The sequence below is a fragment of the Sebastes fasciatus genome, chromosome 15, assembly GCF_043250625.1.
Source record: "Sebastes fasciatus isolate fSebFas1 chromosome 15, fSebFas1.pri, whole genome shotgun sequence".
Lineage (NCBI taxonomy): Eukaryota > Metazoa > Chordata > Actinopteri > Perciformes > Sebastidae > Sebastes > Sebastes fasciatus.
The window spans coordinates 7,386,803-7,409,962 of NC_133809.1; the positions used below are offsets into that span (position 1 = coordinate 7,386,803).

General features: G+C 38.2%; 2 protein-coding genes across 2 annotated transcripts; one reads left to right on the plus strand and one right to left on the minus strand.

The window, feature by feature from the left end:
• Positions 1–141: 141 nt before the first annotated feature.
• On the plus strand, positions 142–9,552 carry LOC141751971 (lysophosphatidylserine lipase ABHD12-like). Its single transcript, XM_074609672.1, has 12 exons — positions 142–1,360; positions 2,750–2,852; positions 3,033–3,152; positions 3,323–3,353; positions 3,426–3,471; positions 4,601–4,727; positions 4,829–4,866; positions 5,762–5,841; positions 7,034–7,116; positions 7,231–7,309; positions 7,405–7,538; positions 8,456–9,552. The coding sequence occupies exons 1-12, from the start codon at positions 1,258–1,260 to the stop codon at positions 8,481–8,483; spliced, it is 972 nt and encodes a 323-aa protein (XP_074465773.1). The 5' UTR covers positions 142–1,257; the 3' UTR covers positions 8,484–9,552.
• Positions 8,523–20,574, minus strand: pygl (phosphorylase, glycogen, liver). The gene is made up of 20 exons (XM_074661776.1): positions 20,169–20,574; positions 19,453–19,554; positions 19,236–19,314; positions 18,720–18,823; positions 17,835–17,966; positions 16,722–16,833; positions 16,369–16,451; positions 16,044–16,181; positions 15,397–15,489; positions 14,914–15,060; positions 14,629–14,792; positions 13,283–13,397; positions 12,939–13,040; positions 12,369–12,516; positions 11,434–11,492; positions 11,120–11,261; positions 10,797–11,004; positions 10,575–10,709; positions 10,273–10,339; positions 8,523–9,245 (listed from the first exon to the last, which is right to left on the minus strand). The coding sequence occupies exons 1-20, from the start codon at positions 20,409–20,411 to the stop codon at positions 9,057–9,059; spliced, it is 2,562 nt and encodes an 853-aa protein (XP_074517877.1). The 5' UTR covers positions 20,412–20,574; the 3' UTR covers positions 8,523–9,056.
• Positions 20,575–23,160: the final 2,586 nt, after the last annotated feature.

Sequence of the window (23,160 nt, forward strand, 5' to 3'; positions counted from 1 at the left end):
CAGCCTCACATTTTCTTCAATTTCCTCTATGATCAACAAATAAATGATGCATTGTTACAGATCAGATTGCTCAGAAGTAGGCCTATATGATGTACTTAAAAAGAGCTCCACGTCAGCTGTAACGTTAAAATCTTGCTTATATATTGCTAATATAATGCACCAATAATTATAATCCAGTAATACATGTAATATACATTATTACACAGCTTTGTTGAATACTTGATTCTGATTGATCAATCACTGCGTTCTACAGTCTGTTATTTCTTTATAACAGACCGTTGCTGTGTATAACAGACCGTTGCTATGTATAACAGACCGTTGCTATGGGCGCAGTTCGGATGTCGGACGCAGAATATTTTTGTGTCAAAATATTGATTTCTTAAGTAAGTCTGTGTCGCGTTGGGGTGCCGCATCGCCTAGTCTGGGTTTATTCCTCAATAATGACCGGCTCATGTACATTATCCCTTGCATAATATAGCCTAAAACCATTAAAGGAACAGTGCGTAACATTTTGGGGGATCTATTAGCAGAAATGGAATATACATTTTTCATAACTAGGCTATGTTTTCATTAGCATATAATCACCTGAAACTAAGAATCAGCGGGTCCTCTTCATGGAGTCCGCCATGAGTGTAAAACCGTGGTACCGCCAGCCGCCGTCTGACTACCGTTGCTCCTAAAGTAGTGTTATTATGGTAAGGATGAACGAGGCGAACGGCGTTACCACGGTTTTTGCACTCGGCTGCTCACGTTACCACAGTCTTGGAAAGGGAGGAGTGAGCGGAGCGGTACTCAGTTGGTTGCAATCTACAACCACACCACTAGATGCCGCCAAATCCTACACACTGTACCTTTAAGGGCCATTCTGGATTATGGAGTACTTTCATTTCATTTACTTTCACTTTTTGATACTTAAAGTACATTTTTGATAATACTTCTGTGCTTTTACTTCAGTAAACTTTTGAATGCATGACTTTTAATCGTAACATGTGGCATCACTAGAACTAAACTTTAACACCCACGATGCCTTACAGTGCACTGTTGTTACTTGTAAGCTGGGCTTGTTCTGTTTAATTGTTTTTGAACCGGTTTGACACTGTATTAAATGTGAACCAATAGCAGCAGAGTAAATAGTTGGATTCAGTTGAATGATAACCTATCTATTTCCTGAATTTCACAACACTCTGCTGGATTCAAATCAAGGAAAAGGGAACATTTTGTTGCTGCAGAGAGGAAATACTTTCACAAGGAGCAGCAATGAAGATTGTTGTGTTAATTCTGATCGCTGTCTATGCTTCAGTGCCTGCCCTTCTCTACCTGTTCCCACCGATAATGATCTACATCGTATTTTCACACTACAGTAAGTAATGTGTGTTTCCACTCACTATAAGTCAATACTTCCATTTATGTATTATGTCATAGAAAATAGCTGTTTGCTCGAACGACATAATGCGTCAGTAACCAGGTGTTGTGGTTACTTTGTGAAAGAGATATGATGTTCTTATTCTTGGCAGAAACACACATTGTGTGTTATGTTGTCAAGTTATGTGTTGTGGTTGCAGTGAAAATGATCTCATTGTATGTTATCACACACTATTCTCATTATGAAAATTGTACTAATTTAGATGTATAAAGATTCAATACAAGACCCATAAATATACAAAGATTCACAGTTTGATTTTATATAAACTCGGAAAAAAAAGTTTGGAAATTTGTGTTTGGTCGATTATTTCTCTGTTGTTACAATGATAATTGGCATTGTATTTTACATCGTTGGAAAGCCTGTTTATTTACCTTCACAGTGATGTCCAACTTGTAAGGATCATGCATTTGTGGAATGAGCAGCACAGCTGTTTATGTGGGTAGCGCCCAAGTAAAATTTGCCAAAATTCTCTGCCGATGGTAAACAGTGTATTCTCCTGTTGGTATTGACTCTTGTTTTGAGTTGTTTGGTGGATTGGATGATTAAACTCTCTCTCAGTAACGAGGAACAAACAAGACATATTGGCAATTTTACACTTTATTCATTTAATACACCGTCAAGAGCCTCAGTAGCGAGTGGAAGATCCATATGCAGCAATAACAGCCTGGCAGCTCCTCCTCATGCTGGTCACCAACCTGATCACATGTTGCTGTGGGATGGCGTTCCATTCCTCAACCATGATGCAACTTGGTTTTGCGAAACACTAGCTTCAACTTGCCCCACGAGCATTATCCACATTAGACAAACTTGGCATGCCGATGCTTGGAGCAGACACCAAATGATCACTTTAGTAAGGCGCAGCACCCTGCAGGCCAACCGGCACATCACGCACCTGATTGTCAGCGCCTGGAGCTCAAAACAAGCGTCAATACCAACAAGAGAATACACTGTTTAGAATTGGCAGAGAATTTTGGCAAATTTTACTTTTACTACGCCCGTGCGATAGGACAACTTAAAGCTGGTGTTTCGCAAAACCAAGTTGCATTCTGGTTGAGGAATGGAACGCCATCCCACAGCAACGTGTGACCAGGTTGGTGTCGGTGACCAGCATTGGATTTGACCCTTTGATAAAAAAAATCCAGGGATTTTTGGGAGGGACCTGGGGGCTACATTTTTTATAAGGCTCCAGAGAATGAAATTGAGGTTCCAGACCCCGACTATATACGATACGAAACAATCTGATGTGATACAATATGATAGGATATGATGAAAATACGACTTAAATGCAAAAGTCTAACTGACCTTGTGTGCTCTCTCCTGCTGCAGTGTTTTTTCCATTGGTTGTGGATCTTAGCAAACCTAAAGACGTGCTGAACTACACGTCCAACTTCTACTTCGACGTAGAGGAGGGAATCAAATTGGGTGTCTGGTAGGTCACTTGTGGCTTTCTGTTTTGTCCTTTGAAGTGCATCAGTACTTGAGAATACCTCGAGCAGGTGCATATTCGGTACAGGTGGCTCTTGAGTGAATAGGACCACAAAAAAACGTCAGTATGTCTGAAAACACAAGCGTATCTTCCCTCGCTCTCTAATATCTTTGTGTCTCTCAGGCATACACTCCCTGCCAGCCAATGGGAGGAGGCTGAGGGGAAAAGCCGTCAGTGGTACCGGGACGCTCTGGGAGACGGCAGTCCTGTTATTCTCTATCTCCATGGCCAAAAACAGACCAGGTGGGGTGAAAGCGGCGGGATAGGGACCCTTGAACTGCTCCTGATGGACTCTAGTGGGTATCACGTGACTGCTCGGGCCCCTGGCTTTATCCACAGTGAACACAATGCAGTAAATGAGTCTGAAAGCCACCTGTTTGTTTGTATTCATTGCTCTCATTTCAATTCTGCAGGGCCTTAGACTACAGAGTGGAGCTGGTGAAGGTACGCTTTCTGTTTTAAAGCATTTTCAGTTTTGACTTCCAGCTTTAAATTTACATTTTTTGTGTGTTGCAGGTTTTAAGCGCTGCAGGGTACCATGTCATATCTTTTGACTACAGAGGTAAGATGCTTATTGTTGCTCCTCAGGTGTTTCCCTTCATGTTTCTGCTAAATAATAAGTTGTTTTTGGGGTCCTGGATTTGTCCTAATTGTATGAGGATTACTCATAAACATGACTGACATGATTCAGAAGTCCGCTGTAGAAAACAACACATTACTTTTGTGACCTCAGCTGGTTAAATGCAATCATTTTTTCATATTCTCTATATCTGTGATTGGTGCTGACAGTGTTTTTTTGTTTTTTTGTTTTTTATTCAACTTTAGTCAACTTTTGTTGTTTTAAAATGTGCTTTATAAATAAATTTGGATTGGATTGGATCTTTTCCTTTCCTAACATTTTATTTGTCGTATAATTTATTTTATTTAAATAAAATAAATTACACAATATTCCATTTTTATTAATTTTGTATTAGTTTTTTATATATTATATATATTTTATTTTTTATTTTTATACTGTAAAATATATTTACCGAAAATCTGAACATGTTTATGAATGTACTGTATTGAACTTTTTAAATTAAGTATATATATAAAAACCCTAGTTTAATCTCTATAATCTAAATCTAAATATTATATACATAAAATGATGATGAATTAAAATAATACCCTCCTTTTACATTTTTAAAGATACTGATTTTAAAAATATTTGACTATGATTGAAAACTTAAAACTCAAAAATTCTAAATTGGCAAAAACTATTAGATTGTTTTGAAATTTCCAATTTATTCTAATTGTTTAACAGACCCCGATTGTTTTTTGTTTGTTTGGTTTTTTTTGTTGTTGTTTTTATTAATCTTTTCCTTTCCTTACATTATATTTTTTTGTATAATTTATTATATTTAAATAAAATTTATTATATTTTATATTATTTATTTTATTTGTAATTTAATTTAATTTAATTTATTTAATTTAAATAACATTTATTTTTTAAATTATTTTTATACTTATCATTATTACTATTACACATTCAGCAGTGAGGGAGTAAAGCTATTATGAACAACACAAAAGAGTTAAAGTTGAATAGTTTCTTCAGGTCTAAAACAGAGCACATATCATGTTATTGCTGTATTGTCCTGTCAGTCTATCTACAGTCATGATTTTGAAGCTTTGTGTGTCTATGTTCTAATGAGGTTTTGGAGACTCCACTGGGAGCCCCACTGAAGCCGGACTGACCAGGGACTCCGTCTCCCTGTACCACTGGGTCAAGAATCACAGCAGAGGTCTCGTCTGTGTGTGGGGACACTCGCTCGGCGCCGCGTCAGTAGCTCTTCAGTAACATCCACTGTCCATGACACCAACAGACACAACAGGAAAGATCAGAAATGTGTTAACACATACCTGTTTTTGTTCTCTTGTAGGGTGGCAACCAACACTGTAGTGAAGTTACAGGAACAAGGTGGGTTACTGCATTAACATATAAACCCACACAGGTGAGTTTAATCAGTCTGGCTGATTAGATCTCAGGTGTGTGTTGGCGTGTGCGTACGTAGAGACTGTTTGATTGACATCTCTCTTCTTCTGTTAGTTTGCAGAATAGCCGGAATAGCCAGAATAACTCAAAACACCTGAAAATGACTTACTGCTAGAGATGAAAAATCAAACCTCACCACATGTTTCCTCTTTATATTACTATTTAATGGTGCCTTTTTTAAACTTTTTTGTCATAACATATTTAAATTGTACTTGTTTTAATATTTTTTATATGAATTTCTATATATTTTGCACATTTATCTGGTTACTTACATAAAATTCATCCGCTTTATATGATCTTATTTCTCTCATCCACGTCTTAATTACCTATATGAACGATTTCTGTGTATGTATGGGCTCAGTGCTGCTTGATATACAGTATGTGCTCTCATTTTTGTATGTCATACAAATTTGTTTATTGTTTTTTTGTGGTTTCTGACTTTTTATTTTTATCCTGTCAATTAATTAATTAATCTGGAAAGCACTTTGTGCTTAAACTGGAAAAGTGCTATATAAATAAAATTATGTTCATGATTATTGTGATTAGGATTATAATTATAATTGTTTTATTCACAATAATAGTAATAATCATAATTAGTTATTATTATTATTATTATTATTATAAACTGAAAATCTTGACCTGTACACTGCATTTCATGTGTACATTATTCTACAATACAGTATATTACACCTAGTAGTCAATAAATATTGACTTTACAAGCCTTGAAATTCAAATTGAATACCTCATTCATCCATCTATATGTTTTGTTTATTATATAATCTGTTTATAATAATTGTTGTTACTGTCTTTAATCCACCAGGGTCTGCTGTTGATGCTTTAGTCCTTCATGCTCCGTTCACATCTATGAAAGAAATCATAAGTTACTCCACGTTCACTAAGGTGAGTTGTCTGTCTGCTGCCTCTCAGGGTGTTTACCAACCCATGAAAACACAAAATGTGCAAATACTAAGATTATTGTTGTTTCTTTGTGTGTGTGCGACCCGGTCTCACGGGAAGGCGTTTAAATACCACGACATTACATGAACATTCTGCATGTCATGAGGATGCATTTTAGCCTTTTTGTTTGTCATTTGTACGCAATGCAAACGTCTGCAGTTAGGTTTAGGCAAGAAAACCACTTGGTTAGGTTAAGGGAAAACGTCACGGTTGGGCTTTAAAAATAAGTACGTAAACTAAGTAAACCGCATACGGAAACAAGTGCAGAAAACACGTCACAAATGTCACAAAACACCGGTCAACAACGGTCTCGAACATGCGCCTCTCTTACCGCAGCATTTATACATAAATGTGTTAACATTGCAGACAGTACAGGATATGGAGGACCACAAGAGTCACGTAAATAGTAGTAAAGCATTTAATTGATAAATAACTAATTGTACAATAAAAATAGGCATTAATAAATGTTATTAAATGATGTACTTATTGACTGTTTTATGGTGTTTTTGTAAATCCCTTTTTAATTTGAACTATTTATTGATGGATTAATATTTCATTTGTAAATTCTTTTCATAATTCTTCTTTTTATAAATGAATGAAACACATTTATTAATGCCTATTTTTATTGTACAATTAGTAATTAATCAATGAAATGCTCTATTACTGTTTACGTGACTCTTGTGGTCCTCCATAACAGGATAAATGGTGTCCAAATGACACACATAAATCAAGAAAGGCGTATTTATTGCACGCTGAAGGCCTTGCGCATTATTGTAGCATTTATACACCTTACAGAGTGTAAAACTGTGGTACCACCAGCTGCCGTCTGACTTCCGTTGCTCCTAAAGTAGTGTTATTATGGTATGGTTGTCCTCTGAGCGAGGTGAACGGCGTTACCACCGTTTTGCACTCCTCGGCGACTCACATTACCGCAGTCCTGGAAATGGAGGAGTGAGCGGAGGGGTACTCAGTTGGTTGCATTCTGCAACCACACCACTAGATGCCACTAAATCCTACACACTGTACCTTTAAACCAAATGACTATTTCTATTCTGCAAGTATCTGTATGTTATTACAGTACACAGGAAATTACAAAATACTATTTCTCCTCACTTTGTACCCTGTGTTCTTCCAGTTTTACAATTTCGTTCCAGGGTTTCATGACTTGCTTTGTAACATCTTGGATAACGTCAACGTTGCGCTCGCCAACGATAAAAAGTAAGTACACTTAAAAAACAAGAAGCTATGTGCACAATAATATGATTGTAATATGTTATTCAGCTAATGAAACGCATCCATATCTGACTGTGAATATGTATTTCATCCCAACAGTGTGAAGATCTTGACCTGCCCGACTCTTTTCATCCATTCAAAGGATGACAATAAGATCCCTTTTGAGATGGGTGTCAGGGTACGGTTGGTCTTTATGTGTGCTTTCTTTGACTGTTTAGATCATTTCCTCGTGGATAAAGCTGCTGCCATGTTGAAAATACTTTTTGTCTCCAGCTGTTCAAGATAGCCCTCCAGTCTAAAAAATACAACAACAGAGATGCTCCGGTTGAAATGATCACCTACAGCGCCGATCTTGGATACCTACACAGCCACATCTATAGAGATCCCAATCTGCCAAATGTGATCGGGTAAGTTTAGTCAAACCTGACATGAATTTGGGCAAAACACAAGTGTAACCAACAACTGATGCTTGTCTGACACCCCAAGGTGAATAGGGTAAAAATGTAACAAATGTGTGATAATTTTGTCTTATTAAATTTGTGCTAATTTTCATAAATTTCCAGAACAGAAATCTGAACATTGGATAAAGTCAGGCTAAATTTTTTTGTTTCATTTTGTTGACATATTAGAGTCAAAGGTTTTTTCTCCGAGAATGTTGGATATCTTTTTTTTATCAATACATAAATCAGAAAATAATGTCAACAGCCATAAAAAAAATATTTTTTTAGGAAAAAAATCTTCTATAAATCTGGCTATGAATGATATATGAAAAAACCCCTCTGTAAAAACCTGCAGAATATAGATAGGAATGAAACTTTGGTGGATGTAAGAGCTACTGAAGTGGAGATTTTGAGAAATCAGCCTTTAAAGATATGGATTGTAAAATTTCATACATTTTGAAGACACTACAAGTGAATGGGGTAAAAATATTTAACTAATAGATATCACCATGAAACTTCCCCGGTTGATGACTTCCATTAAGGCAATTATTTTTTGAATTATGAGTTTTCTGAAATTTATGTTTAAATATGTAAATGAGGAATTATCTAATGCTAACTTTTGGTGAATTTAGTAGAAATCTGCAGACGCAAACAGACAAAGTAGTAAAATAAACACCTAAATGTGTATTTTGGATGTTTTCTTTCCTCCAGTCTGAAAGAAGACATGGAAGTGAAATCTTAAAATTGACCAGTGAATGAAAAACAATGTTTGCCTGGGGTGTTTCCCCTAAATGTGTCTTTCATTAAGTGTTTTTCCTGTAAACCTTGTCCATAAAGCTCAGCAAACAACAGGAAATAAATGTAATATTCTGTTTTGGTTGCAGGAAATTCCTACAAAACCTGAGAGAGTAGATCAGCTCTCCCTCCTCCACAGAAGTAAATAAGGCCCAATGGATTCCAACATACAGGTTTATTTTTGTGACAAAATGTGTGTGTTCTAAAACATTTTATTTCTATTTCATTATTTTCCTCTCACCAGTAACGTTTTATTTTTAATTTCATTACTTGTAGCTTTCAATAGCCAAGTTATACTGATACTATGTTTCATTCTGTCTGGAGTACAGACAGGCGTCGTCACTCAGTACACGCAGCATAAAGTCACAGGAATGTAATTAAAAACTCAGTTTAGTCAGCTGCTCTGTTACTGACATCCTACTGAATTCCTGAAATGTCAAATATGAACAAATGATTGGATCTCGCTCTCCACACTGACTCTTGGTTTACTGTACGGGTGCTAAAAGATTGTAACAGACATTTTTTTTTGAATGCAAGTGCTTTGACAATAAAAAGTGTTTAGAACATAAAAACGTGTGCAGATGTGATTTCTGAAACACCCACAGTTCTTGTTCAGTTCAGTGACTTGAAGGTTAAAGGAACATTAAATGATTTGTAAACATAAAGGCCGCCCTCGGTGGTGAAACAGCCTCACATTTTCTTCAGAGCTCTGGCCGTCTCCTCGAAGGCCTCTCTGGGCTCACTGGGAGGAGGGATCTTCAGGTCGGTCGGCTCGACGCCCCACACCTCGGTGGCGTACTGGGTGATGGTTCGGTCGCTGGAGAACTTCCCCGTGGCGGCGATGTTCCTGATCACCATCTTCGTCCACTCCGTCGGATTCTTTTAGAGAAGAATAAAACATTTTTATTACAGGTTTCATAACTACTGTGGTGTTTCTGCTACTGTGGGTTTGTTGTCTTTGTGATCATTCTTCTCGTAATCATTTTTTATTTCTGCTGGACCATTTTATACATCTTACTCGTTCTTTTGACAATTTCTAATTTTATGCTGCCTTTTGTAAAGTTATTTGTAATAACTGTTTTTTTTTAAAAATGCTATTATACTACTATAGAAGAAAAACAAAACAAAAAAGGAAAGGAAAAACAGAAGAACGAAAACCCAGTTAAAGAAAACAAAGAACACAAAGAACACAAAGTAAAAGAAAAGAAAACAACAACAAAAAAATCAGTGAAAGAAATCATAAAAGAAAAAAGAAAACAAAGTAAAAGAAAATGAAAAGAAAACAAAGAACACAAAGTAAAACAAAAAAGAAAAGAAATGGGAAACAACAACTTAAAATCAGTAAAAGAACGTAAAATAAAAAACATGGTAACAGGTAATTTAAAAGAAAACAAAAAAGACAAGGAAGTGAACGGAGTGAAGGACCGTAAAAGGGAAAAGGAAGAATGCCTTCTTGTGGTTGTCTAAAGTTTCTGGCACTCACGAAGCCAGTTTGACTTAATCTGGCTCTCTTTGGGTTACAAAGCCTTGTTACAGCTATAATCGTCATGATGTAGCTATTTAGTGTCATAAATCCCTCCATTTGTTAGAAGATCTGTGAGAAAACCAAAGTGACACACGTAAATCCATGAACAAAAAGAAGATCAAAATGATATTAAGGACCTAAACAGATATTGCTTTTTATAACTTGTAACCTTATTGTGAACTCAGTGCTTATGTCCGTGTCAGGATCCTGTAGGAATGATGAGTCAGTTTTTCTGATCGGTCAGTAGTTGGTTGATCAGATCCTGAAGTTAAGTGAGGTTACCATGGTGATCTATCCCAGCTGAAAATGAGCCAGCTTCGTGATACTTTAAAAACTGAGTTAAGCCCAATGACAGCTGTCTAGCTGTCTGTTAGATGTTACCTCGTAGAGCTTGCTGACTTTCGCCTGGCATTTAATGTAGTCCTCAAAGTCTGCAAACACTTTGAACCTGAGGAGAGACAGAGGAGGATAAATACATCAAGTCTGACAACCTGAACTCTACAAAACAGAGCTAAAAGTTTGACATCCATCATTAGAAGCAAAACTAACAAAGAATGATTGTTGACATGACGGTATCAGTGACCTTTGCTTCTCATATAAAACAGTTTTGGAGGATTAATTAATTAACTTTAAGTAAGTTAAACTGGACGGGAAAGTAAAGAATGCATCTGTGTGCTGCTCACCGGTCATGTTTAAAGAGCATGTTGGTGACGTCTTTGAAAAGATCTGGATTTTTAGGGCTGAAAAATCCACTGGTGATCTGGTCCATCACTTGTTTCAGCTCTGGGATCTTCTTGTAGTACGACATGGCATCATATCTAAAAAAAAAAAAAGACACACGTTAATATACAACATAAAAAGAGCTATAAAATACCAAATATAAACAACAAAACAGGCTCCTTTACCCCGTTTTGTCCATTTCAGCCACGTCCTCCACCCTCATGCCGAAGATGAACAGGTTCTCCTCTCCGGCCTCCTCGGCCATCTCCACGTTGGCTCCGTCCATGGTGCCGATGGTCAGAGCTCCGTTCAGCATGAACTTCATGTTACCGGTTCCTGAAGCTTCGGTGCCGGCGGTGGAGATCTGCTCCGACAGATCTGTGGCAGGTATCACTAGAGAGGGAGAGCACATCATTTTTGGTGCACCATCCTTACATTTGAGGAAGTTGCTCTCCCCATAATGGATAATATTTTCACATGAAACCAAAGAAAGTAGTCTGAACGCTACCTTTCTCTGCTAGAGAGACCCTGTAGTTCTCCAGGTAGATGACCTTCAGCTTGTTTCCCACCACGGGGTCGTTATTCACCACGTCAGCCACTGAAGTGATGAGCCTGATGATCATCTTCGCCATGTGATACCCAGGAGCAGCCTGCAGAGTGTGACAGGAGACGCACTTACTGTAAAACTAAAATATCACTCCACCTGTCGGCCTGTTTATTGAACTTCATGTCTGCTGTGCCACGTCTGCTGTGTCACGTCTGCTGTGTCACATCTGCTGTGTCACGTCTGCTGTGTCATGTCTGCTGTGTCTGAGCTGGTACCTTTCCCCCGATGATCACTGTTCGTGGTACAAAAGGTGCAGTGGGATTCATTCTGATGCCTTGGGAAACAAAAACGGACACCCATTAAAAGTGATGCAGTTTTAACAAAAACAATAAAAATACAGACATATGAACACATTACAGTTACCATTTCTCAGGTCTCTGCATTGACAACAAACAAGTGAGGGGATTGTTTTGAACATACTACAGTATGACGTCTCAGCAAATCATTCAATGGGTTAGTACAAAACACTAAGAAGTTGCATTTTGCTTCCATGCAGCACAAAACACATTTTATACATGTTGTTTTTAGTCACACTGACAGCTGTTGTTGCCTGTTGGGCTGCAGTTTGCCATGTTATGATTTGAGCATATTTCTTTATGCTAAATGCAGTACATCTGAAGGTTTCTGGACAATATGTGTCATTACTTTGTGTTGTTAATTGATTTCCAATCATAAATATATACATGCACTTGCATAAAACAAGCATATTTGTCCACTCCCATGTTGATAAGAGTATTAAATACTTGACAAATCTCCCTTTAAGATACATTTTGAACAGATATGCGATTAACTTTATGCGATTTAAATAGCCATTTTTTAAGTATGTATATAGAAATATTTGCTGGGAATATTCCCAAGTAAGGTAAAGGTAAATCAGCATGAAAGTAAACTGCATGTTGCACAAAACAGAACTGCTGATGAAAGAGATTTCCTGTTTATCACAGTCTGATGATTGCATGGAAAATTACCCCACAGTTGATTGAAAAGGCAGATCCATCTCACTCTTAGTGTTTGTTTTAACTGGCTAGGGGCACTCTGTGTGCTCAGTAACACATCAGGACATGTCAGATTATATCATGTAACTCTCACAGAGAGCTGTGTTGGCTTGTGAAACCTTCTCAGGAACGTAGTAATGAGTCATTTAACGTACGGTTGTACATGACGATGATGTGCAGGCAGTTGAGGAGCTGCCGCTTGTACTCGTGGATTCTCTTCACGTGGACGTCAAACATGGAGGATGGGTTGATTTTCACCCTGTACTCTTTCTCCAGGTACTGGGAGAATTTCACCTTGTTGTCCTGTGAGAAAAATCAGAAATACATGACTAAGGATTTATTCAGTGAGGTGAAGTTGAATCACAGGTGCGGCATGTCCTGACACGTACAGACATTAAAGCTGCAAAATGCACAAATATAACAGATTGTAATGTCTTTGTCTGCAAAGACGTGCAGAGATGATAAACAACTACATGATGTTTTTTACCACACACAGGCACTAACATGTTGAAATGTGTGGACTCATGGTGTAACAGGACAAAGCCTCCACTGTGCATGTATGGCAACATCATGCAATCATTAGTGTAACATAAAAACAGGAACCTCTTTGCAATAACAGTTAAACTACTTTCATGTCAGACAAAGCTTCTAAATCTATTGATACACAGTAAAACAGAGGTATATAGTAGCTTCAAAAATGTACTTCAGTACTTGAGTTAATGTACCTGTTTCACTTTAGAGATGTCACCGATGAGCAAAGCATCGTCAACAAAATCATTCAGCTTCTGTAGCTGGCTGAGGTCTTTCACATAATCCTCCCCGATGACCTGAAAGACACGTTAAAGGTCACAGTAAAATGTGGGCAAAACAACCTGACAGTGTTTACTACACTACAAACTCCACCTCATATACAGTATATCTAGAAAGGTGACTGGAACACGGGCTGTAAAAAGACTCGGGAGAGAAAGCTACGCCAAGATTCGATCACACGACAGCTGGGGAATATATTATAGAGGATTCTCTACGACATCTCTTGGCAGCCGATCACTTATTTACAGCTCAGACAGACCTCAGCGATGAGATCAGCCAGTCCGGGGTTGCACAGCAGCAGCCAGCGTCTGGGAGTGATGCCGTTGGTTTTGTTCTGAAACTTCTCCGGTTCTAGTTCATAGAAATCACGGAATCTGTGGGAGAACAATGGGAAACGTTCTTGAAGGGAGAACTTAATTTGGTTTATCATGGACAAAATAATGGAAACATCTGAATAGTGAATATATTAAAGGAGCAAACCAGCATGTTTGTTTTATCTCCTCAACCATAAAATCATGTGATGTTTCGATTTTTCTGACCTTTGTAATACACATTTTACTTTTTTTTTTTTTTTTACAAAAATAGATGCAGTCGGCCTATATCTCAGCATTTCATTCATTTTTGTGAAGAAAACTGAATGAAATTGTTATTTTTAAATATTGGATTATTAAATTGGATCATTATTAAAAGATATAAACAAGATAATGTCACGGTAAAGACCGGAACACAAGGTATATTCACAGACCCTCTCCTCTCTCCTGAACAGCCTCGTCCTGCATTAAAAGTACGTAGATAACACAGCTAATAAGCTGATAATTACCAAGCGTCAGGGAGAAGAAAAATCTGAACTTGTCAAAAAAAAAAGCATATTAAGTACATATGATTGTTAAAAATGAAAAAGAAAATACATAATACAGAGAGAATTGTTTTAAAAGGTCCTAAAAATAACAGGAAAACTCATCTCTGATGCTCATTTTACACAAACGTCCTGCAGTTATTGCGTTCACTATTTGGGTTAATTGTACAGTTTGTCAATTGTTCTGTACTGCTATTGTTATGCATTGAATATAATATGAAATATCCATAAAATATGGCACTTTGTCACGGGTCGTCAGATTACTCAATGATAGAAAAGGAGTCCCTTAAGGAAAAAGGTTGGAAAAACTATATGTGATTTGTAGTAAATGCACTAAAACATGCAAAAACACTGGTGTTGTCCTTCACCATTATAACAAAGATGGTTGACTCATCAGATAAACATTCATTTCTCAAAGTTCAGGAAAGTTTTTAGCTGTTTGTTCTGTAACTTTGCGTCTTGGTTACCTAACAACGTCCTGCCTTTTAAGCTCCCATCATCCGGTTATTGTTCAGAGTGTGTCACAGAGGAGATGATTCAATCCTGTGGTTTTCTATGAGCCCATACTCATGTGGTGTTTAGCAACTATTGTTTTAGTGGTCGGCCTGTCTGAGCTACCTTTGTTTCTTTCTGTGGGTACAGTTTGCCTCCGTTTCTTTGTCATTTATAAAAATGTTTGTCACTTTTTCAAGACCAATAGAGCTGTAGCTTTGTCTCTGTAGCTACAGTGTTTTGCTTCACTGGCTTACACGTCAGTCTTGATGATGTTGGAGTGTATCTCAGCGACTCCGTTGACAGCGTGAGATCCCACGATGCACAGGTGCGCCATGTTCACCCTCTTGCACCCGTCCTCTTCAATCAGAGACATTTTCCTCAGTTTTTCCATGTCTTTTGGATAGAGAGCTGCGATCCTCTGCAGTGACAAAACAGACACACCTTTAGGATATCAGATTCATGTGATACGTCACAGGTGTGTTCAGTCAATAAAACACAACCGTTCTCTTTTTGCAGTGTCTGAGCCACAGTATACGTACGTCCAGGTGGACCTGGTTGATGTGGTAGATGATCTGCAGGTGTCTGGGCAGCAGCGTCTCCAGCAGCTCTACAGGCCAGCGCTCCAGAGCCTCGGGGAGGACCGTGTGGTTGGTGTAGGCGAAGGTGCGCCTAGTGAGGTCCCAGGCCTGCAGAGGAGGATTTTTCTCTGTTTAAACATCACACCTGAGCTTTGCAACTACTTACAACCTAATCTAAGTCTACTACTTTCTTGATAGTGTCCTTGCTTTCCTCCATATCGATGCTATCTTACATCGCAAAAGTTGCATCAACAAACTACTTCTGCCTTACTTTCCCTATTACACATGAACATTATGCAACACAGGAATGTCTGTTTAATTTGTCACGCTCTGTGGTTTTAACCTCCTTTGTGTTACCTGCTATGATTTCTTAATCTAATCCTGTTGCTCTTGAGTCATTCTAAGTAAGAAAAACGGTTGAAATCACATCTGACTCTCACTCACCGTGTCCCAGTCAAGTTTCTCAATGTCCACAAAGATCCTCATCAGCTCGGGGATGGCCATGGACGGATGAGTGTCATTCAACTGGATGGCGACCTGGAAAACACGACATTCTGTACTGACACCTTCTTATTGATTTAACCTCCTATAACTGAATAACAGGAGATTAAAGACGCTGCTGTGAAACACTGAAAGGAAAAACACAATACCTTTGAATTAAAGACACAACTTGCATAAGATTTGCCACGCGTTTGCACACAATCTCAATATTATATCTGCAGGGTTTCTCACTTGGCAGAGATTTTCTCACTTGGTGCTATGAAACAAAATGCCTGCTGTTAATGTAGCACATTTTGTTTTCAGGCCAATAACACATTTGACAAAGCAATGACACTACTTTTCTTGGTAATGCATTATCTCTGCTTTATTTTACTCTTAATTGAAAACACAATTTCCTTGTTTGAGTAAGTTACAGGTCTTCAATCAGGCTTGTGCTACAAATTTGTAACTGATCGCCTCTGGTCAATAACTGGGGCTAAAAAAAAAAGAAAGTAACATAACTCATTTCCATTAGTCACTCTCTTCTTGAGGTTCTCTGCTCCTTTGTCTTTTGCATTCATCAATAAATAACTGATGATTTTGAAGCTTACTTTGTCTGGGAAGCTGTCGAAGGAGATTCGGCCAGCAGTGCCCTTCTTAGTGGTCTTGAAGCGGCGGATGATGTCTTGGAGTGTGGCCGCCACAACAAAGTACTCCTGCTTCAGACGAAGCTCTTTTCCTTCAAAGAACTACAACATATAAAGAGCACAGAGACGGTGAAGGCCTTGGCTTTAAGACAGTATAGACATTTTTTAGAGGAAATTATGCATATCTTGTCGAAGAAGATGATCTTGTGATGCAAAATCAGTAGTAGTATTTTGCATATTGCTGCATAGACACATCAATATGTGCTTAATGACAAAATGTTGAACTCACATTGTCATTGGGGTAGAGAACACGGGAGATGTTCTCCGCCTGATTTCTGTCCAGAACAGCCTGGATGTAATCTCCAACATTAACTACAGACAGGTGAAGTGCATTTTAGTTAATATATATACATGTTACATATTATAATGTTCTCTAAAGTCAAAGATTAAACTCTGCAGGAGAAGAAACCACAACATTTGAGCTATATTGCAACAGACATGTTTATGCAAGTTGCCAGTGTTGCAGCAGTTTCCTTATGTCTTGCAAAGTGTTTCTGTTGAAAACTAAAAAGGAAATGCACAGACTGTTTTGCAAAAGTGGGTTTTATATTAGCAATAGTCAAAGTTGCCTTCAGCACTCACAGTCTTTCAAGTTAAAGTCGTTGGGGGCGCGGGCGGACCACAGCCTCATGGTGTTTACGGTGTTGTTCATGTAGCCGGGGATGGGTGTGTCGTAGGGCATCGCCAAAATCACCTGCATGAATAAAAGTGAAAACAGTGAGTCAGCAGGAAGACACAGCTTCAGAATAAAAGCCTGTAATTTTACCCGGGGCAGGTTTAGAAAAAGAAAAAAAGAGTAAAAAGTGTTAAGCCTCACCTGTAAAGCCCTGGTTCTTGGTAATAATAAACTAATAAACTACTTTAAAAACTTGCACATGAAATAATATCAATAAATAGCCTAAAGCCATGGACAGAGTATGAGACAACGGGCCCCTGGACAAAGACATGTAAAATAAGGTAATTTTGCATGTCTTTGTAGCGATTTTATGTCTCTATGTAGTTGTTTTTCGTCTCTTTGAATTTGTTTTGCATCTCTTATTAATTGTTTTATGTCTATTTGTTGTTGTTTTATGTCTCTTTGCAGTTGTTTTGCGTCAGTTTGTAGTTGTTTTGTATCTTTATAGTCATTGTATGTCTCTTTGTAGTTGTTTTGCATCTCTTTGTAGTTGTTTTACGTCTCTTTGTAGTTGTTTTATGTTTCTTTGTAGTTGTTTTGTGTCTCTGTAATCATTTGATGTCTCTTTGTCATTATTTTTAGTCTCTTTATAGTTGTTTTGTGTCTCTCTGCAGCTGTTTTGCATCTCTTTGTAGTCATTTTGTGTCTCTCTGAAGCCATTTTGCGTCACTTTGTAGCCGTTTTATGTCTCTTTATAGTTATTTTATTTCTCTTTGTAGTAATTTTATGTCTCTTTGTAGTTGTTTTGTATCTCTTTGTAGTCGTTTTATGTCTCTTTATAGTTGTTTTGTGTCTCTTTGTAGTCATATCATTGACTTTTCATCAATAATTGTTAGTCACTTCATACAGAGGCTCTGCTCCAGGGGCCCCTGGGCCTGTACCCAGTATGCCTGTTCAGTAATCCATCCATGATACTAACTACCTATCACCTTCTGACTCCGGCGGGGGGGGCACCCCTCTGTCTCCACCCCCGATCTTACCCCTCAGTACCTACTGCAATCTGAACACATCTTCAGTACCTGAGTGTCGACCCATTTGGAGCCGTCTCTCGTGTCCTCTACTCGTCCGTAGAAGTGAACTGGCAACATGTACTCTGGACGTGCTTTCTCCCACGGGTTTCCATGCCTCAGCCAGTCATCTGCCTCCTCCACCTACAACAGGTCAGACAAAAGCTTTAATATGAGATAACATGTTGTAGCAGGAGAGAAAGAAGAGTCATAGAGCAACACACTGACCTCTTTATACAGCAGATTGAGGTAAAAAAAAAAGAAAGGATTTCCCGTCTGATTAATCAAGTTATTTTAATGTTATATCAAGCCCAACAGGTCCATAATAAGATTAGATTCTGTAGAATAAAATGCACCAAATTTCACTGCATTTACTGTCCACTAGTAGCAGGGAATATAAGTTCATCCACCCCAGTGGAAAACACTGAGCTTAACTCCAGTTCAGTGTTCAGAAGTACATGTTTACACTGAGGCTTTGAACAGCAAATAACCAGGAGAATTCAAAAGGGCAAAGGCCTTTAGTTTGAGGATCTCTTATCACTAGACACTCAATATGTATTTTGTTTTTCATCTAAACCAACCAACACCAGCTTCTGTCAGGAGCTTGCACCACTTCAATGACTCTAAAGAGGGACAGACATCAAGTTAACTTCCTGTTAATGATTAGCTTGTGATGTATTGTGGCCTAATCATTTCTACTTTGGCCTTGCTCCATTTTGACTCCATGAATATGTGCCAACAACAGAATCCTGCATTTCAAAGTAAAAGATAAGAAATCTATGAACTCTAGAGAGAGACATGGGTGCGTTTGTAGGGAAATATCTAGTCCTTTTATAAGATTAAAGGCAGGTGGTTAACAGCTAAAATTAGCAGAAAATAACTTTTAGCTGAAGTTACCTGCCAGCCGTCTCTTATCTTCTGGTTAAAGATTCCATATTCGTATCGAATGCCATAACCGTACGCTGCAAGACCCAAGGTGGCCATCGAATCCAAGAAACATGCTGTGTGCAGAAAAAAACCCCTTCATAATTAGACATAAAATCAAAATACAAACTCCATAATGCTGAATTGAGACATAAAATGACAGTTCATGGTGTAATGCTCATTTACACATTCGGTTTCAACATTTCTGTGGCTGCAAGTTGCTTCAAACGCTCAACACGCACACAGAGGTATTTCATGGACAACTGCCAAAATAGCCTAGATTTTATAACGGAGTATTGCTGCCCTAGAGATAAAGTGTTTGCATTCAAAAAATAATTGGTCTTTGATTCATTTAGTGTCAGCATAAAAGCAGTATGACGCCTTCCTTTCTGTTTTCTCCATTTTTCCTGTAACTTTGACTTGTTTTAAAGGAGAGGGAATATAATAAACCCCTTTCTCTCTGTGTCAAACATCTGCAGTTTTTTTTACCTGCCAGTCTGCCCAGACCTCCGTTCCCCAGACCTGCATCCTCCTCCATCTCCTCCAGCTCCTCCATGTCCAGGCCGAGCTACAGCAGAGGCGAAACATAAAAGCCTACTGTTTACATTTTTAGGAGAAAGCAAGATATGATCAAAACTAGCACAGTGATTATGTGTGTTCAGTGTTTGTTGTTGTTGCCTCTATTTCCTGTAAACTTGTGTCTGACCTGGTAGATGGCTTCATCGCAGGCGTTCTGCAGCCCCAGGTTGATCATTGTGTTCTGGAGCGTCCTGCCCATGTAGAACTCCAGAGACAGATAATACACCCTCTGGACATATGAAGAAAAAAAAACATGTTTCTTTGCACAGACTTCATCTTTTCAGACACTTTATAGATCAAAGATTACCTACAAATTAATATTTGTGTTTGCTTGTGGCTTTATGGTGCAGAAAATGAAGTGTAGAGCTGAGCAGCAAATGAATGAAACTGGAACAAGCTGACATTTTCCTAGCGGTGTAGACATGAAGCAATGACCTAAAAACACTGCACCTCTTGAAAATATGGAACGTTTTATGTAACAGAAAAACATTGCATAAGCCTACTTCCTATTACGACTTGCTCTTTAATAAAAAAATTTGGCTTTCTTCCAAAACAAACACAAACCATGTGGGGAGAAAATATTTGAAATGCAGTGAACAGATCTTCTTTGTACTTTAAGATAGAACATGTGTTACAAGGAAGTTCAAATGTCATCTGCATGTGAAATATATTCTTTGCAATGTAGGTTTCAGGATTTCAAGTGTCTCAAATACATTAAAAACTTATTTGAGATGACTATTATCTGCATTTAGAGATACTTTGTAATGTTTTGCAGTTGAATCCTACTCTCAAGTACATGTGGAATGTATATTTACAGTATGAGAAGTCTGAGAAACTCTTTACCTTTGGGTCTGCTTCATAGTAAAACTGCTGTGTTCTGATCCATCTCCCCACCAGGTGATCCCTCACAGTGTGAGCCAAGGCAAAGTAATAATCCCTGGGTGTTGCAATGTTTCTGTCTTTCACCAGGGTGAAGTGCAGGTGACGGTTGAAGCCCTTCTTCAGCTCGGCGACACTCTCCACTCCCACAATCCCCCTGATGCTGATCTGCTTGCGCTTGTCCTGGTCGGTGAGAGGTGTCGCCATGCTGGGTAGGCAGGTCTGTCCTGTGTGTTACTGTAAAGTTGTGCTGGGTGGAAGTGAAGTTGAAAGGGAAGATGGCAGGTTTTCATGCAGCAGTCTCCTCCTTTTTCTGCTTTCATTGGTGACTGCAGGGGGAGGGTGTTTCCCCCGGCCGGCCCTCGCTGAGCTGAGCTGCAGGAGAAGATGCACAGAGAGACCACAGATAAGGACTGAAAGTTTTGTGTAGGTTAAGCTGGCACAAATCTCTATGATTCATAGTTCCAAGTCATATTTTATTGTAAGTTCATTCAAACTAATTATAGTTGCATAAAGAAACACTGTTATTCTTAAACTAAAAATTACTTTTTGTTTGTCCTCTAATTCATATTTTTCTCCCTTTTTCAGCATAAATAGAGATATTATTTATTTTGTACTTAATAACAAATATGTAATACAAAATACTTGTTTGCATAAGAATGCACTCCCTTCAATATAACACACCTAAATCAAGCCCCTACCACCTTGGTTACTGTTGCTAGGCGTGTCAAGCTTTTGCACCCAGCATATCAACATACCGTTTTAAAGGAAATAATAGCAGATTTCTGGAATAATAGTTCTGAAATATCAGAGAGAAGTAGACAGAAAGGACTACAATATGCATTTGAGAGCTACATTCACAATATAGACTAATTTGTTGGCAGAGTATTGTAAATGAAGAGGCCGTTAAAATCAAGGGATAAGCTCACCTGTCCCAATTAAAGCCTCAGACAACCTTTGTTTTTAAGCTCACGTTAAGTTAACCCATTTGTGTCCGCAACTGAAATTTTGTATTTCCTTTAAACGTCCCATATCATGCTCATTTTCAGGTTCATACTTGTATTTTGTGTTTCTACTAGAACATGTTTACATGCTGTAATGTTAAAAAACAACAACTTTATTTTCGCTCTGTTTTAGCGCATTTTGACGGAATTGCAACAGAATTGCATTGCAAGGCAACAGTTTGGGTCCATGTGTACTTCCTGTCACCTGATGACATACACATACACTGCAACAAGAAATAAGCTGGAACACATTTAGAATGTTTACGTTTAAAATTGTGTAAAGGGTCTAAATATTGTATATTTGTGACATCATGAATGGGCAGAAATCCTAACAGCTTGTTTCAAATGCAGAGTTTCTGAATACGGGCTGTGTGTATTTCCCTTTGGATTGAGTGTTTCGATACTTTCACAGTATTTATATAGGACTTAGGCCTGTTTTATAATAAAAAAAAACCCATAAAAATTTCACTTTTTTTATAATATGGGACCTTTAATAGAAGTGTTCTCTGGACTTGCCTCAGCACAAATGTGAAGAAATTTCCCAAATCAGTCAAACCTTTTCTTATCATATTATCTATAGTCTTTGGACACATGGGACTAATGTTTTTGCAATATACTGTGTGTATAATGTATTTTAGGATAAAACAGTAGTCCCTGGTGCCCAAAGACTAGATATAGTATGAAAATGTCTGTATCTCAGGAACTACAAGGTGCACAATCAAGTATTTGGTATCTATGAACTCATAACAATGTTGTTATATAGTTGAATATCAGAGATATGCACACATATGCAGTTTAAAGAAAATATTTCATATGGAAAACATTTGATAAACACAATGATAGAATTTTTCCTCATTTTTCTAAAATCCTTACTTTGATTATTAATAAAGGTGTGATTTTTTTTTGTGTGATCTAAATCATCAATCATTATTATCTAATATAAAACTAAACTATCCCACTTTTCCATGTGTTTAAAGCGCGCCATGATATTCAACTGTCTTTGTTTGGCTAACGTGCTAAGCTAAGCTAGCTAACGTTATTAGCATCTTACCTCGGAGCAAAGGAAGGAGGTGTTTTGTTGAACTTCGATGGATTCATTTGTGGGTGAGGTCTTCCACACTGTGTATTCAACACCCGGCATCGCTCCTTTATCATTCTTGGCTTTGGAAAAGCGAAAAAATACAACATTTCTCTCTAAACTTTCAGGATATCTGCTTTAGGACATGCTAGTTCCGGTTCCATACACACCTGCGCCTAGTTACGGTTGCTAAGGTATGATTGGACAGTGGCCTGTTCTAGGGCGGGGCTTAGCGAGGGGTCAATTAAAAGCCATGTAAGATAAGATAAGATAAGATAAGATAAGATAAGATAAGATAAGATAAGATATTCCTTTATTAGTTCTGCAGTGGGGAAATCTGCAGTGCACAGCAGCAAAGGAGATAGTGCAAAAAACAAGATGCATCAGCTAACACAGTAAAAAAAGAACCATTTAAAAAGAAGGAAGTATAAAAATAGGAGCAGTATATACAGTTTTGACAATAAACAGACTATTAACAAAGTTGCACAAGTGGAAAATGATATTGCACAGTGAGAATGAAATGAAATTCCACCTGAAAATATCAGGTTATTGTCAGTTTTTGGTGTGTAAGTGGTCTACTGGGAGCAGTGCTGGTTGTGGAGTCTGACAGCTGCAGGAAGGAAGGACCTGCGACAGCGCTCCTTCACACACTTTGGGTGGAGCAGCCTGTCGCTGAAGGAGCTCTGGTGTGCTGCATGGAGTGGGAGTCATTCTCCATCATGGATGACAGCTTAGCCATCATCCTCCTCTCTCCCACCACCTCCACTGTGTCGAGAGGGCATCCCAGGACAGAGCTGGCCTTCCTGATCACTCTGTCTAGTCTCTACCTGTCCGCAGCCGAGATGCTGCTGCCCCAGCAGACCACTCCATAAAA